The 17884-nt window shown below is 38.0% G+C and overlaps 3 protein-coding genes across 3 annotated transcripts; all 3 read right to left on the reverse strand.

The window, feature by feature from the left end:
- Window positions 1-967: 967 nt before the first annotated feature.
- On the reverse strand, window positions 968-8378 carry LOC145786071 (retinol dehydrogenase 14-like). Its single transcript, XM_082597713.1, has 7 exons — window positions 8261-8378; window positions 7559-7749; window positions 7011-7143; window positions 6276-6385; window positions 5144-5312; window positions 4468-4687; window positions 968-4022 (listed from the first exon to the last, which is right to left on the reverse strand). The coding sequence occupies exons 1-7, from the start codon at window positions 8280-8282 to the stop codon at window positions 3581-3583; spliced, it is 1287 nt and encodes a 428-aa protein (XP_082453839.1). The 5' UTR covers window positions 8283-8378; the 3' UTR covers window positions 968-3580.
- Window positions 8379-8382: 4 nt separating this feature from the next.
- Window positions 8383-9986, reverse strand: LOC145786072 (methyltransferase-like protein 22). Its single transcript, XM_082597714.1, has one exon. The coding sequence runs from the start codon at window positions 9348-9350 to the stop codon at window positions 8475-8477; it is 876 nt and encodes a 291-aa protein (XP_082453840.1). The 5' UTR covers window positions 9351-9986; the 3' UTR covers window positions 8383-8474.
- A 151-nt stretch (window positions 9987-10137) lies between these two features.
- LOC145786073 (coatomer subunit zeta-1-like) lies at window positions 10138-10957 on the reverse strand. The gene has a single exon (XM_082597716.1). It carries the CDS (start codon window positions 10884-10886, stop codon window positions 10356-10358), a length of 531 nt encoding a protein of 176 aa, XP_082453842.1. The 5' UTR covers window positions 10887-10957; the 3' UTR covers window positions 10138-10355.
- Between the last annotated feature and the right edge of the window lie 6927 nt (window positions 10958-17884).

Here is a 17884-nt window from a genome sequence, read left to right on the forward strand (position 1 = left end):
TATGCGATCTTAACCTTTAACAAAAAGTATAAGTGTTTGCTCCAACCATGTTTTGGAAAAGTCGGTGTTTGAACTTCGATTTCAACTTAAGTGAAATTAGATTTTAAAAATGTGAAAAACAAAAAGTTAAATTCCTTCAGAAATCTGGCAACACTGAAACCGGAGTTGGCCAGTTTAAATCGAAGAGTCGCATCATCATCATACAACCTTGCAAAAGTTTTGAACCACTGACGTAGGTCCAGTTAGCAAGGCTGGAAATGTAAAGTTCCAACTTGCAATCGACTAGGTGCCGCTTCTCTCAGGTGAGAGTGTCTAATTTCACGCCTGACAGAATTTTCTGAAAAAAACTACGATGGACCTATGACCCCATAATAACATGTGAAAGACAAGTTGAGGAGGAAAGCAGCAAGGTCGGCTTGACAAGAGAGGACGCTGTGGACAGATCGATGTGGCGGCAGGGTGTGAAGATTGCGGCACGTCGAATTGGATCCGGCAACCCCCGGTAACGGAGACGTCACCGGATTAAAAGTAGACAATGGATACACCCACATACAGTCTTCATTAGTTTAATCACGTGGGACTCATGTTGCCAACCTCCTCGTGGTGAGTCCTGGTAATTCAAATTTATGAAGCGAATGGCAACAATCAGAGACGGCAACTCACAGGGCACCCGGTGTGGTAAAAGGATAAACCCTCGGCCCCGGTGTCCAACGAGAGAAATCCATCACGTGGTAGAGCTCTCGAAAGGACGTAGGTTCGACATCGCCCGACAGTATGCGGTTGTGTCTTTGGTAACACTTATGGCTTGCCTGCAGCTGGAAAATTAGACTACTTCCTTGCCTTTCCACCTATTTCATCTAAAGATTCAATCATCAGACACAAACCTGGACAAAACATAAACTTGTTTTATATTATCTTGCCTGTGGGCCTACTATAATCCATAGTAAGAGCAGGCAAAATATGAGCAGCATAGCAATTGTATTCGCAATAGTTATAAGCACTTACCAACCGTCCAATGATAAAATTAAGAAAATTACCACAAAAATAACGACAAAAACACACTTTAAAAAACCTTTTTAACCAATAGGCCTACAAGTTTTAAACACATTTAAAAGCAGAAATGATGTTTAAAAAAAGTTGAATCCATTCTTTCAAACAAATTAAAAGCTGTCAGAATTTAAAATTTACCATTTATATCGCAATTTGATAACTCGATGGCTGTTTACTTGTTTAGTCAACCGCTGTTGTCTCCTGTCTGTGTATCGCTATGTAGATTGTTCTTTCATTATTCACACCACAGGTGATACAAACTTTTCTCACTCAACTAATGGCCACAATCAGCACATGCATGCATCTCACATTGTCAAATGTAAAATAGACCCAAAACTATTAACTTTGTTACAAAACACCAGCGGTAAGACGTAACACAGTAGACTTTGTCTAAGTTGTCACTTCGATTTATTTCCATTGACATTGATTTCTGTGCCTCTGCTTTTACAATAACCACGACATGAAACATAGGAAGCGTTAGTTAGGTTGGAACCATAAATTCTGTGACAACCGATTGAATCAAATGAGGAAATGACGAGATAACAAAAACAAAAGTTTCTCGGAGATATGAAATAGTTGACAAATCAAACGAATCGACATATTAACAAAAAATATGAATTCTGTTGGGACGGGCTAAAATCTGACGAAAGGAACAAAATTGAAAACTTTGAAATAAATTTCACTGATACAAATCGTTGTCATGTTCTTGGTATAACCAAGACCTCACCATCATCATCATTGTCAGCCATTGTTGTTCCACTGTAGGATGAAGGCCTTCCCCATATCTTTATAATTTTGTCTGTCTTGTATTTTGTTTGTAGACCTCACCATAAGCGCTGTGTATTACAACTATAAGCAAAAACCGTTCAACGTAATAAGGATGATGTCTAATAAAGAAGAAGTTTTTACGGTTAGTTACAAATAATCTGACAGCAACAACTCGTAGATGCGTCACTTAGCGCTGTAGCGAAAGGTTGAGGACGAATGTTCCATGACGTCATTATTAAGGCAATAACTGTCGGTGAGGCACCAGAAGACGAAAGTCATTTAATATAAGTTGTTTAAATGCCAGATAACTTTTGAATCACAATTCTCTAGTTTTTATGTGCGTGTTTGAAAGGACTGAAGAATTGTTGGATATGCTAGAGATCAGAGAGACCATAGACCAAATGGCAAGGGCAAATGGAGTAAGATGGTATGGACATGTGATAAGGAGGGAGGAAGGAAGTTTTCTTAGAAAGGCACTAGATCTAAAGGTGGATGGGAAGAGGAAACGCGGTCGTCCAAGAAGAACGTGGAAACAACAAGTGAAGGATGAATTTAAAGAAGTTGGACTGAAGGAGAAAGATGCAAGGGACAGGGTGAAATGGAGAAAAGGGATTAAAACAATTGCTGCGCGGAAACAATCGGCCACCCCCACTAGTGGGGAACAAACCGACGATGGATTATGATGATGATGATGATGTTTAAAAATACGTACATTGAATCGCGTGGTGTTACTTTCTTTGCTGTAACTTTCTTTATCAAAATAATTAAAAATAAAACGAGAAGAACTCTGTATCAAAACTCTACCATCATCTAGTTTAACCTCACAGCGGCTATTACAAGTTTCTCATGCATTTATCTCCCAACAGAGCTTGAGGCAATGGATTACAAGTTACTCATTAGTTAAGCGAATTGGATAGAAGACAATCGCTGCTAGTAAAGAATCGGCCACCTCCACGAGTGGAAAGCAAACCGACTTTGGATGATGAGACAAGCCACACAGGAACAAGCCACACAAGATGACACAATGTTTACGAGTTAATATTTCAATAACCATGACTGATGCAAACTAAAGATGAGTATCCGATCATGTTACCCTGGTTCGATACCCGACTAAGCCACCTTGTGTCGACAATACAGCGCTTGCTTCTACCCATGAGGCAATAAGAAAACTCAACATTATATTGTGTACCCAAAAGAGGTGCAGATGATTGTACTATGTTGTGTGGTTACAAAAGATCGCAATAATGATGCAATAATAGAGTTTACACAGATAAGTGGAACTTTGAATACGTAATGTGCAAAAGAACAATATCTTCGAAAATACTTAAAGAACTGATTGGTGGTACAGAACGTTAAATACAAAAATATGGCTTTTGATAAAATTACATTTTCACGTGTAGGCCTATACGCCAAAATATGAAACTAGCATCATATACAGGTGTAATAACATACGCACTAGTTAATGCATTGTGTAGTCAGTAAATAAGCCATACCAATGTTTCGGTATACATGGGGAATAAATGTCAAGCTCTGAGGAGCTGTATGTGACAATAGCAGACAAATCACTAACGATATCAAGTGAAAAAGAAAACATTCCGGAGAGTCAAATCAATTTTCAGTTTCGTGCAAAATAAAAATCGAATTGTTTTCAAAGCAGATAACGACTTAAGCTCAATTCATTTCACGGACATTAGGAGAAAAATAGAACACGAACGGATACTCTTTGGGAGTAACACTGGCCACTTTTCATATGAGCTGCTCATCATGCTTCATCGCTGACGTTTCCTGACAATTTCTTCTTCGCAATTCCACGCTCGGCTTGATCAGCATCGCAAGGAGGTGGCTCTGGTTGGCTTGCTGTAAGCTCGTTGTCATGATGCTCGTAGTCATGATGCCCGTTGTCATGACGCTCGTTGTCATGATGCCCGCTGTCATGACGCCCGTTGTCATGACGCCCGTTGTCATGATGCCCGTTGTCAGAAACAACTCCACCAGGTATTTGATTGTCCACGATGACTTTCTCTTCAGGATGAGTGTCGTCGGTCTCTTGGTCTTTTGGTATGGATGCAAGCGTCTCTTCTTCACGCGGTTGATCCACGGATGAGGAATCTACTTTTTTCACCCATTCCTCCGACATCTTCCACAACCTCTCAGCATCCTCCTTAACCAGAGCATGAGGAAGAAGTTGCTCTTCCGTGCATTTCCTGCGTACCGGGAGAAAATATAGAAAATTAACGTCATCTGGCCATAGGTCAAGATTGATCAACACAGTGCGGTCACAAACATTGGACTTTATGTAAAATACGACCACTAGAAAGACTTTGGAATTACTCTCAATACACATTTGCAACATTTTCAAACTGTTATAGACAGTTTTTAAACCTGTACCAGTACTAACTCCACAATTAAAAGCTGATTTGATGGAAACATACACTAACTTTTGACGAACAAAAAAGAACAAACATAGAACATTTGAGGTGGCGATATATTATAATTATATACAATAGAATGTAACATATTGTCATTATACAATCTGCGAAAGGCTCGTTGAAGCCCAAGCATCGCGGCATAATAAGTCTGAGAGCTGGCTGGTATAGTAGATATATGATACTTCTAACATGACGTGTTTTCACGAGGTGGATTTCATACCCAAAGTATTTCCCAGTGATTCCTTCTAGTTCGGGAGCAATTGCGCAGTGGATCGACGTCTGTGCCCCTTTCTTTGGGGTCACGAAGGTAAGCAGAGCCAATGGCCACGTAATACGGAACAGCCAACGTTGCAAAAAGGGGGTGTGGTCTCCCCTCATGTACTGGCCGAGATTGGTTTTTACAAGGCCAGGGTGGAGGCAGTTACAAGTGACGTTTGTCCCTAGAAAGATAATTATGATGAAGGGCAAGGCTCAGTTTTATCAATGTTGCATCATACACTTTATTTCAATTGCAAATAAATGTAAGTCACAAGTTTACATCCGAGGCTTGTTAATGCAAACTGCACCAAGATCAAAATTACCAATCTACTGCGACACCTCACGGCATCCTTCTAGTATACTTGCAACCGCTTGGCGGTTGTTTTCTTGGTTTCTCGCTTCCGTTCTTGCTGAGTAAATTAAACTTCGTTAGTGTTTGTGCGCTTGTATTTCAACAACAAAACTAACTAAATTGAACTGACCGGCCCGCACCGAACCAGTGCAACATCCGGGATGCTGTAAATTCCAAGACTTATGCTTGAGATTTAAAACAACGCAGAAAGAACATTTCCTGGTCATACAAAATAATCGCGTTACTCAAAATATATAAAATTAATATCTTCAGTGCTCAGGCTAACCTTGCAAGCGGCGTGATAGCTCCATACAGTGGTGGACATTGGCAAGCTTGCTGTCGAAGTAAACCTTGAATGGTTTGTATAACTTGTCATGCATCATGTCGTTCCAGTCCATCACCCCATGCTTGTAGCCATCTGATGCGACAATTACGATTCTACTAGGGGCACTTCGCTAGAAAATAGAAACAACGATATCTACATTGGCATTGAGTTCTTGTCAATGGACTAGAAGACCTGCGTGTCTTGGAGGACGATGTTCAAAGATGAAAGACTGGCTGCTCTCTAGCAGCTTCTTGGTTAATCACTGAGAATCATTGAGAACATGAGCTGGTAATCAGACCCTCGGCCTCAAAAGCTTATCAAAAGGTGACAATAAACCGTAAAAAAAATTGAATATCGGTGCGTAAAATTCTAAGTTAACACTCACAGATCATGAAAAGAACATTTGAACACCTGTCTCCACTGTAAGCTACAATATTATAAACGAAATCGGTTAATCATACCGCTTAAAACAATAAAACATTTTATCGCATAAGATTTCAAAATCTTGAAGCAGGGGTGTACAAACTTGCAGCACTGCTGGGCCAAATACACATAACCTGCTTGGTAGGTCGCAGCCACAACTGTGTGGCATAGCAGCCTCAACGTTGGAAAAATGCGATAACATACCATCAGCATTGTCATAACTAGGCTATATATTTGAAAGAAACAATACTACTGCACTGTCAAGTGCCGGTACTTGCGTTCCATGAAAATCTTTATTATTATATTATGACGAATGTGCACGCAATACATGACCACGCAGCTACCTCACGCATAGCGAGACTAGGTTTACACTGATTGAACTTGTCGGGTTGCCAAACAAAAAATAATGTTTACTAAACGTTGCAAAATTTGAGACATAAATGAAAATCGTCTAGCGGGCCACACTTTATTTAAAATCCGGACTTTTTCGCAGGTCAAAAAGTTTAAGGTCACGTTTTGCACACCCCTGTATTAAAGCATAAAATGATTGAATAATCTGACAATCGCATTATGCATATATCAGTTTAATGCACAAAAAGATTGGCAAATTGATTATGCGACTATCCAATTGCGTTTGTACATTGTAGAGTGCAAAATAATCTGCGCTTACTTTCAAAAGGTCCAGCAGTAAGTTGGTGAATAGAAAGTGACCAATGTGGTTGACACCAAGTTGCATTTCATAACCCTCCTTTGTTGCCCACTTGGGGCAGCACATCACGCCTGCCAAGCCAAACAATATTAAAGATAATTTCAGTCAATCTCAGTTTTACTTTATTCCGTAAAGTGAGTTGCAGACAGGGTGAGTTTGAATGTCGATAAATGACATTGCTAATACCGTTGAATAACCTCCATTTTGTCAAATCGGTTGCATCCAACACAAATCATCCGAAAACCGCATTTCCAAAATTAAATTGAAGTCAATGATGCCGCTTTATGATGAATATGCTAATTGCTAACATCACGAAACGAAATCACGTCAGTATAAACATTTACTGCTAAAGCACCGCATTCTTTTGCAAAACACAACACACTCCGACTGTGAAATCGTGCAAACGAGACCGGAGTTTTGTAACAACAAACCTACAATTACATGTACTGAATAAAAGAAACAAGGCAGCATACAGCTCTGTTTTAGACCAGATGTGCCAAGCTTTATATGCTTACTTAATGCTTTTCACATCCTATGGAAGAAAAATGCATGCTTTAGGCGCAAAAATAAAATGAAAACAATGGCTATGATTAATAAATTGTCATTGCCACATCGCAATTTTAATATCATATTGCAAGAACGCTTTTGATATAATTTCTAGGTTGAATTCTTCAAAATAATAACATTTTGACTGACCTGCGTTATTGATAAGAACATCAAGTCGATCTTCCGTGTCATTGATAACTTTCGCGCAATGTCGCACTGATTCAAGTGAGGAAAGGTCAAGCTCTCTCACCACAATATCAGCTTCTTTGTGAATTTCTTTTATCTTTGAAATAATACGTGCAAAAAGTATAAAATTGGGCAACGAATGATCAATACTGTTTCTTTTGTTATGATAAGAGTAAAAGCTTTGAACTAGAAATGTTGTAATTGATTGGAAGACCAGAAGGCCCAAAACAACACTAGAAAAATAAACAAAAATATTAAAACATTACAATTATAGATCAGAAAGCCGCAAAGAGATTACAGCAAACGCTATGGAAGGAAGATTTTACAGCACGGGATAGCTTTGGCAAGAGACAGAGCATTAAACAATAAAAGACAATAAAGCAAATTAATCAGACAGACAATGTTTATACATAACCACACACTTTTCTTCAGTAAGGTAGCCTAAAATGTTTTGAAATTGAAGTTTAACCATTATTCAATTACCGATAATGTATTTATTATCAGACATAAACCTTTTTTGCTGCTTCTTCAGCCTTTTGAATGTTACGACAAGCCATCACAATCTTAGCACCTCTCCCTGCCAAATCTAGAGCAGTTTCAAATCCAATCCCTTGATTCGCTCCAGTGATTACGATTGTTTTATCTACTAATTTCACCTTACTTCGCACGATTCCATTGATGGCAGATAGAGAGCTTGACTTATCTAGACAAAATGTTGTGACAATATAAAATCTCAAAATTAATGCTCATGCAATAAGGCATGCCAAACCAGTCAACAACCATGATCATAAAGTCAACTAATCTCCTGATGATAAATAATTTGATTACTACCAATTGTTTAAAAAAGTATGAAAACCTGTCTTCATGCATGGTGTCTGGCATGCCATTAAAACGTCTTGCCAAACACAGTCGCCAGTCATGCATCATATTCTTGATCGGTGCCAAAGTCAAACAACAGCTTTCAAAGCACCATTTATATAAATGTGAAGTGTAACTAAATGGTGTGGTTACAGGACTCACAGTCTCACATATAAAATCATGATAAAATTTAATTCTAGTTCAGTTGTATAACCTAACCAACATGTGCAAAAAATTATTGTTGTTTCCAATTGGTTTTTGCCAAATTCTCCATTTTGTAAATAATTGGCAACAAAAATTACACTTAACTTTTAACAAAGCCTGTATCTACAGTTTAGTATGCAAGTGAACAATACCGCTTCCAATTGAAGGTTCCATCTTTTTTTGTAGGGACCTTTCATATGCGCTCAAGCTATTCCAATGTTATTATTCTCATTACGACTTGACAGTGCTTTTCATGTTATCTTAAACGCTTAACCTTGGCACAATGAATCCATAAACATAACTGGAGTGTTAAGACGTTAGCAATAACACACCTTTTAAACAAAGCAGATATCAATAACATACAATCTACATCAACTTTATTTCAACCAACTCTAATTGCTTGACCTTATCATACTCAAAATATTGTGGCATGCTTTCAACATTAATTTGTTCAAATGTAATTTTTCCAGAATTTTTCATTTCAAACAAGCGACGTTTAAAATAGTCATATTCATGGCATGTTACATCAAAATCTGTCACAGTAAAATTTAATCGTTTTTCCATTGATAAAATTGCTATAGGTTCGTCTTGGTTGTCATGTAATGATAATAAGTTGAAAATACATTCAAGTAAAGCATCAGTAAGATCATTGTCATAGACACAATCACATGCTAGTATCACATCAGGTTTATGAACAAGTTTCTTTACAAAGTCACTTTCAAAATCGAACCAGTTTAACAATACAGTGGATACTATATGCGATGACTTGAAGAATCTAGCATTGTGATCTATGTTTTTCTGACATAAACACAGCACGTCGTCTTCTGCATCTGTGCAAACCAAGCTGGCTGCATACTGCCCTACAACAATTCCAGTCAGACCGGATCCAGAACCCAGTTCAAGAACATGCTTGTTTGTAAAACATTCTTTCTTGTGCAAAATGCAGTCGCACATGAGGAGGGCTCCGCGCCACACTTGCATTCCTACTGATGACAAATTGGTCGACATTTTGTGGTAAATTCCCACTACGTCACAATCAGAAACTGACTGGTAACCATCTGGTGTCACAACATCACCATCTTCGTCAAATAACAACTCCGACTTTGACTTTAAAGAGGAAATTTTATTATTACTTTTAACCCCAGAAAAATTGAACTTAAATCGACTGTACTGCAAACACAAACTCTCATCGACTTGTTTGCTTGCATGGACATCCGACAACACCAGTTCCTCAGTTTCCATAATCCTTAATACTTCTTTAGTCCACGCAGCTTTAACCTTCTCCTAGTGATGTGTTTTACCAACAAAAAGCACCTTATAAAATAGCAATGTGATCAGTGAAAAATCTTTGTCCAAAAGACAATGTTTGCTTTACCTCACTGCTGAAACAAATTTCAGAAATCCAGTAGAACTTCAAAAATACAAATCATAAAGAGTTTGTGAAGAAAATGCATAATGATCCAGTGATACATAAATGTTAAAACAAAATTGGAAATGTTTCAAAAAAAAACATAGAATTAGAGTCAGGATTAGTACCGTAAATAAATTACAGCGGCAAATGCAGTTAAGCAAAAATTTTATGTTTAATGAAAAGCATCTTGAAGCAATTGGTCCAGAAAATAGCACAGTGCAATTCTCAATAAGACTATTAGGCCTACTGTAAATCACTTAAATTCCATTAACTAGTACTTTGAAAAGATCAAAAAGGCAATCTTAACAAACTAAACATTTTACTTTCAAATCGTTTTCTTTTATTTACATTGGCACAATAAAAAAATATTAGATCAAGAATACCGGTACGAGCTTATCAATAACATAAAACATAATGCTCAATTAAATATGATAATGTTGCAATTTGGCCAAATAACTTAGTACAGGGTGAAATGTACAGTGGACTTAGTACAGGGACAACTTAGTACAGCGACAGGGTGAAATGGAGAAAAGGGATAAAACAATTGCTGCGCGGAAACAATCGGCCACCCCCACTAGTGGGGAACAAACCGACGATGGATTATGATGATGATGATGAACTTAGTACACCATTGCACATTACACTATTCATTACAGGCACAGAAAATCATCATTTGTAAGAAGCATATATATATATATATACTGCCACTAATTAAACTATGCAGCAATCAGATTAGGATATTCTGAAATAATGAAGCCTACGGTGTATCTGGAAGTCTAGACCAACAAGCAATTACATCTTTCAAAGAGTGTAACAAGATGCGCAAAGTATTGTAGTTATTTCAGCAAAGACCATTTGATCTGGTCCTTAGCAGATCGAAAAACTTGTGATATAGTTTGTTCAGTTAAAGGAATGTCATCCCCTCTTAAAGCAATCTGATCAAGGACGTTTCCACCCTCTACTTGCATGATTACACCACCATCGACTATCTCATCAACAATCAGAAAAACACTGTCAATATGTCGTAACAACATGCGTTTCTCAACATTTTTCCGCAATAACAAACTGATCGAATCATAAAGACAAGTCAATACAGACATCAACATGAGCTCATTTTCATGAGAACTTCCTATCACATAGAAAAACAAATCAACGTTGCTTTTGTAAACAACAGTTAGTCCTTCTAAAAGGGCAATTTCTGAATCCGACTTGTGTGTCTTCTTGAACATATTTTTTTCAAACAACTTTTGCTCACGAGCTGTAGGATATGTATCATCATAATATTTTGCCAGCAATCGTTCACCATTGTTATCAAGAATAATAATAGCTTTCACAGTATAAAGAGAAGGTTCTAATATCCCATCCATATTGTCGCAATGTCAGATAACTTTAAAAAACCTTAAAAAATTTAAGTGATTTGTACCAAATTCAGCTTAAGTTTTCTGTGATTTATATAAAAAAATAATACATTACACTAAGACTAGGCACATTAAATATGTTGTTTAATTAAAACAGTATCGTGCCATTGGCTGTAAAAGCTCAGTGAGGCGACATTATATACATACATGTTTCTTGATAGGCCTATGTGGCATGAGATTGTACATCATATGTATAGTAGCCATTAGGCAAAAAATAGTTTTAACAATAAAATAGTGGCTGTTTTAAGCTCAATGTATTTCACCAAAAGTGTACCAGCTTTATGGCTCTTTCTTTGCTGATAAGTAGCAATGTGGCTTTCATCATTTATTTTTTTATCGATTTGATCTTCATCCTAGGACTGGGAAACCTTCTTTGAGAGTTTAATCCTAGCAGTTTTGTATACTGTAGCCTACTTGTAAAGGCTTTGAACCACTGATGCGAGCCCAATCAATCAATCAGTTTATTCATACGTCACAAACATGAAAAGAATACAAAGTATGCAATAATCTGCTGCAGGGTTGATCGGTTTAAACCAGTTAAAACCTGGTTTAAACCGGGCAGTTTTGACCACCTATTACTGGTCAAAACCCCTTTAGTGCATGAATCAAGTTGCTTTTCAATTGATTGAATTGAATTAAAAATATTACCCTCCATGTTTAGTAATGATGTTCTACTATATTTTGTTGTGATCAACAATAACCTAAATGCTGGATTTGGAACAAAAAATATTCAATTTCTATTGTTTATTTTTGATATTTCAATCAGTTGGTTACCGTATTTTACGGACCATAAAGCGCATCCGATTATAAGGCGCACTGTCAATAAATTGCTTTGATTAGTTTTTTGTTCAGACATAAGGCGCACCGGACTATAGAACGCAACGTATTTTAAGGAGTATATATGGGTTACCGTATAAAGCTCATTAAACAAAAATGCACTACTTGATCCATACATTAGGCGCACCCGCTTATAAGGCGCATGATCAATTTATGAGGGAAAAAAAGGATTTAAATTGTGCCTTATGGTCCGTAAAATCGTCGTCGTCGGCTCCAGCTCGTGTCCGAGCATTGGTTTTGTCTTCAAATTGAATTTGTTTTTGGATGGTGATGTCGTATGTGGCTTTGGAGGCCCAGTATTTTACGGAGGTCCGTAAAATACGGGTATTTTAATTATTGAGAAAATTCAAATTTTAAAAATAAGTTTCTGATGAACCAAAAAATGCTTGGTAGAACGATGAACAATTTGCACAGCCAACTGAAGTACAAGAATTTATTCCAACAACTTTTTTTTATGACAAACATTTGCCATCAAATTTTGCCTGACAGGTTGGTATTGGCGGCCATTAATGAAAGTTCAGGCGGCCATGGCCGTCAGCTATTTCGAGGCCTGCATATCAAAATGGTCACAACTGCTTTTATATTTCCTACATAGCCCAGGTAGCCCACCATTCACTACATAAAAATATTTTTCGGGGTTTTGACCAGTTTTGAGGGGTCCCACGAATTACCCATAAGCCCCATAAGTACCCATAAGTACCCATAAGCACCATAAGTCGCGTCGAATTACCCATAAGTCGCGTCGAATTACCCATAAGCCCCATAAGTCGCGTCGAATTACCCATAAGCCCCATAAGTCGCGTCGAATTACCCATAAGCCCCATAAGTCGCGTCGAATTACCCATAGGCACCATAAGTAACATTGAATTACATAGAAGTAACGTCGAATTACCCATAAGCCTGTATAGTGTAGAGTGTAGTCTATAGCCGTCTAGAAGCCTATAGTAGTCCGCTGCATAGCCAAGTGGTGAGGAGCACGGGCTGGGCGTTCCAAAATATAGTTCGACACCGCTCAAGAGCAGGACACTTGAAGGCATGCCTAAAGGTGGACACGAAGATTGGCTTCGTTGCCTTCCCGTCCGCTTATGTGTAATCTGCAGTTTGCTGCAGCAGATGGAGTGTTTTGTCCGATAAAACACCTTAACATTGGGCAATTTTCCCTATGAACCAGGTGACTGCAGCATAGCAATCGTTCTCGCACTCAGCTAGAGGCTTAATTCTTGCTTTGAACTTGATAATTAAAGAAAAAAAAGAATAATGAAAAGGGTGGGAATCAAACCCGTGTCACCAAATTCAATAGCCTTTGCCTTAACCACTCAGCCACGCAAGCACTCGGGAAATTTTCGCTTAATTTGTTTATATGGGTAATGTTTCGAGAACGCTCACAATATTATCAGTTTAGTTTGTTTTTATTTCTGACCATCACAACGAAAAAACAATACACGACAAACTTAGCACAGATCTATAAAAGGTAGAAGCGACAAAACGCGGACGTTATAACATGCATGATACCAAAGCAGGACAATCAGTTTAAGTGACACGATCGCAAGTCGCAACAGCGACTTGCAGATTACATATACGCTGACATGAAGGCGTAAGTAATTCCACGTTGCTTATGGGTAATTCGACGCGACTTATGGGTAATTCGACGCGAGTCGAATTACCCATAAGCCCCATAAGTCGCGTCGAATTACCCATAAGCTCCATAAGTCGCGTCGAATTACCCAAATGCCCCATAAGTCGCGTCGAATTACCCATAAGCAACGTGAATTACTTACGCCTCATGTCAGCGTAGCCTATATGTAATCTGCAGGCTTTGGTATCGTGCACGTTATAACGTCCGCGTTTTGTCGCTTCTACCTTTTATAAATCTGTGCTAAGTTTGTCGTGTATTGTTTTTTCGTTGTGATGGTCAGAAATAAAAACAAACTAAACTGATAATATTGTGAACGTTCTCGAAACATTACCCATATAAACAAATTAAGCGAAGATTTCACGAGCGCTTACGTGGCTGAGTGGTTGAGGCAAAGGCTATTGAATTTGGTGACGCGGGTTTGATTCCCACCCTTGCCATTATTATTTTTTTTCTTTAATTATCAAGTTCAAAGCAAGAATTAAGTCTCTGGCTGAGTGCGAGAACGATTGCTATGCTGCAGTCACCTGGTTCATAGGGAAAATTGTCCAATGTTAAGGTGTTTTATCGGACAAAACACTCCATCTGCTGCAGCAAACTGCAGATTACACATAAGCGGACGAGAAGGCAACGAAGCCAATCTTTGTTTCCACCTTTAGGCATGCCTTCAAGTGTCCTGCTCTTGAGCGGTGTCAAACTATATTTTGGAACGCCCAGCCCGTGCTCCTCACCACTCGGCTATGCAGCCGACTACTAGGCTTCTAGACGGCTATAGACTACACTCTACACTATACAGGCTTATGGGTAATTCGACGTTACTTCTAGGTAATTCAATGCTACTTATGGTGCCTATGGGTAATTCGACGCGACTTATGGGGCTTATGGGTAATTCGACGCAACTTATGGGGCTTATGGGTAATTCGACGCGACTTATGGGGCTTATGGGTAATTTGACGCGACTTATGGGTACTTATGGGTAATTCGACGCGACTTATGGGGCTTATGGGTACTTATGGTGCTTATGGGTACTTATGGGTAATTCGTGGGACCGGTTTTGAGCAGTTTAAACCTAGTTTTGACCGGTTAAAACCAGGTTTAAACCGCTAAGAGATCAACCCTGATCTGCTGTGTGTCATATGACAAGGAGACTGCGAAAAGACTGAGCGTCACTGAGATTGACAGAGTGAAGTTTCTGATAGTGGTTAAAGTTTTGTCGGGCCAAGAAATTAGGGCATAACGGGGTAATTCCGGACAGAATTTCCGTTTTCGGATTACCATTGCTCACGTGTTGCTTTTAAATCGACCCTAATGCAAATTTAAGACATTCACGCATATGTTAATAGTATGCTACAGCAATTTTCTAAAATTATTTTAAGATGGCCACAAGATGAGGCCTACATTTCCAGTGCCTAACTGTCCGAAATTACCCCGTCTGTGGGGTAATTCCGGACATGCACACTTTTAATGCAAAAAACGAAATTTCTCCGTAGCCTTACCATTACAGGTAGTTTCGGACAGCACAGAAACTTTATTTTTTCAGTATTTCACCACATTTGGCGCTCGAAAGCTATAAATTATATCTATATAAAAAAGGAACATTTTGCTCACTCTGAAAAAGATTGTGTTTGAATGTTTTTTTATCCTTGGACTGGGGAAGTCACTTTATGAACGCATTAATGTATTTTGGTTGCGTTGTGTTGTTTACTTACTTTGCTATTTTGTATTTACGTGTGCATTTATTCTTTATACTTCTGTTTTGAAATAAAATAAACTGATAATACGATTAGAACAGGAATTACCCCAGGCTGTCCGGACTTACCCCATGTCCGGAATTACCCCATTATACCCTATAGCATTCAGCCATTCACTAGGTGCAACTGAAAGGAGAGCAGTCCTGAAACGCATAGCTCAAGCACACACCCCGAGAGCCGAACCAGTCACTTGATCTTGAGTAAGGCGCATAACCACTGAGCTAATGGGATGGCAATTTTGGTTTATTATTCTACAGTATATACCATAAGACTTTACTTTGTTTTCTTGATTGTATTAATAGAACATAATTTTATCCGAAAAGGTGAATAAACACGAACATAGGCGTCGATTTTTTCTTAGAAGAGAAGAATTCTGGGTGGGCGAGAGTTTTCAAACAGATTTTATTGAATGTGTACGGTATGTTCTCAAATCCGCAATGGTTAGTCTTTCTCACAAAGACTGCGTTTAGCGTCGCTGCAGCAATTAAGCTTTAATAGGTTTGATGTTTGCTTTCTTGCGCCTTGCGATCTTATGACCGCTGCTAAACTAAACAAACTTCTTTTATATTTTCTATTGCAACCTAAAAAGCGTGTGACTCGTGCCTTTAACAAAAACATAAATAATTGTAATGAACACTTTATAAGTGTCATGAAAACAGGGTGGGCGAAACATATTTTGTCCACCCTCGTTTCTCAGAAGGGTGGGCGTCGCCCACCCGGCCCACCCTATTTCGACGCCTATGAACACGAATGTGTTGGCAACACTATGACTACGGTATGTTTTCTAGACTCTTCAATTCAAGTACACAGTAGGCTACCGTAATGTTTCTTTGTTGTAACTCAAAAGATACCATACCGTACTGTAAAGCGTGGTATAAATGTCAATGTTTCTATTCTACAGGCCTTAATGGATTATTATTGGACATATTTGACACAAGCTTGCAGTGGTCCAAGCAATCTTTTCATAGCCTACCCAGGTCATGTCCCAGATTTCAATTTGCATTGCAGGCAGACTTGCAGTGGTCCCTGCTCAGTGAATGTGACAGATGCTGAATTCTGGGTAGTGGGTAAAAGATCGAACATGTCTATAACTTAAAGAAAAGCTTAAGGGGCAAGAAAAAAAGGAATGTGGTTTACAAAAGCGGTCAATCAATCAATCATAACAGAGAAAACATAATAACATTTAAACGAGAAAACAAATAGAGAGACTTTACTGCCTTTTGAACATTTAAAGTGGTATTTTTATTCTCTTGTTTTGGAGAACCACATTTGTTTTCCATATCGCGTACGGTATCTTTTCTTTCATCTATGGGCAATACTGATCTGCAAGTTTCCCAATACAAATTTTAATTTAATCGGAAAATGTTAGAAGAGAGGGATGGAAACACTTTTATTTCGTCTGTTGTGAGAATAGCAGCTGGGGGCCGACGTGTTCAATAGGTGAACTAAACAGCCGCCTAGGGCGCATCCTTCATGGGGTGCAGAGTTTGCCTTTTATTTTACCAGTTTCGTGAATCTTGACTTTTATGTAACTAGTTTCTTTCTATAACTTTAATTTATTTTCCTTTGTCGTAAAACAACAGCAATGATGAAGTTACAAATAATGTACGGGAACAAAACCAACAGAACTTTAAGACGTGCATGCGGTGCAGATTTGAAGGTTAGGTAGATGAAAGGAAATTAAACACGGCCACCAAATCAAACAGTCTGATAAAGATGTTTTTATGGGAAAGTTACAATGATGTTTTGAAACTATAATAATAATCTTTTTAAGAAACGTAGGTTCGATAAAGCAAAAAAAATCTATGTATTCAGAGGAAGAATTTTCACTTTCACTTTATAACTATAAGTTATTCGTTTATAGTTAAAAGGAAAGCTGTCTCAAGAAATTTAAGATTGTTGCAAAACACTATTAGACCAATCAAGCAAAGAGATAGACGGCAATGAGTTAAACTGTAGCCTATGTAGGGGAGACTGGGGTAAAGTGTGCAATGGGGTAAGATGAGCAACCCCTGTTTTTGGAGCAACGAGTCAGCGGAATTTTTTATTTTTTTATTCTGGATATATCACTTATAATGCCACTTCATTCTATGTATTTATTTATTATGTCCACTGAGAATTACATTTTACAATGGCACGCAATTATATTGTTTAGCTATTTCGAAAAATCAAAATTTTTATTTTTTTGCCAAAAACTGAATAACTTTATTGTTACACTATGTAAATCAAATCTGTTTTTTTGTATTGGTAAGTATAAAGTGTGAGGATATTCAATAAAACGTTCGGGTTGGTTAGTCTTGTAGTTTTTTAAATATTTGTAATTTTGTCACAAAAATCAGGATGGGGTAAAATGTGCAATGCTATTTGAAGTATCTTAGAGCAGTTGCTCAACTTACCCCAAAAGAAATATCCTTAGCTTATTTAATGTTTGAACTGTTGAATTTGTGTCTTTTTAAGTTCGCATTGGATAAAAAAACAGTGTTGTGTTGTAAAGCAGAATGCCTCGCAATTATACAAACAAACTGACAGGGGAATGCTTCAACTTAATCGAATTGCTGAACTTACCCCAGGTCATTGCTCAATTTACCCCATACAATTAAGTATCAATATAAAAAAATATAAAAGTTGCAAGGTGATAAAACTCAATCTAAAATGTAGCTGATTCACTAGTGCTTTAAGTTCACCCTATTAAAATTTTCCAAAACAAACCGTTCTTTTGTAAAAGT

The sequence above is a fragment of the Aplidium turbinatum genome, chromosome 17 (assembly GCF_918807975.1).
Source record: "Aplidium turbinatum chromosome 17, kaAplTurb1.1, whole genome shotgun sequence".
NCBI lineage: Eukaryota > Metazoa > Chordata > Ascidiacea > Aplousobranchia > Polyclinidae > Aplidium > Aplidium turbinatum.

Excerpts from the sequence above, each read along its gene's own strand:
- LOC145786071 (XM_082597713.1), bottom strand. The coding sequence starts at position 8,282 with ATGGAACCTTCAATTGGAAGCG. Across the intron at positions 7,750-8,260 it reads GGAACCTTCAATTGGAAGCG|ATAAGTCAAGCTCTCTATCT; the intron begins GTATTGTTCACT and ends CATTTTGTCTAG. Across the intron at positions 7,144-7,558 it reads CTGAAGAAGCAGCAAAAAAG|ATAAAAGAAATTCACAAAGA; the intron begins GTTTATGTCTGA and ends ATTATTTCAAAG.
- LOC145786072 (XM_082597714.1), bottom strand. The coding sequence starts at position 9,350 with ATGGAAACTGAGGAACTGGTGTTGTCGGATGTCCATGCAAGCAAACAA.
- LOC145786073 (XM_082597716.1), bottom strand. The coding sequence starts at position 10,886 with ATGGATGGGATATTAGAACCTTCTCTTTATACTGTGAAAGCTATTATT.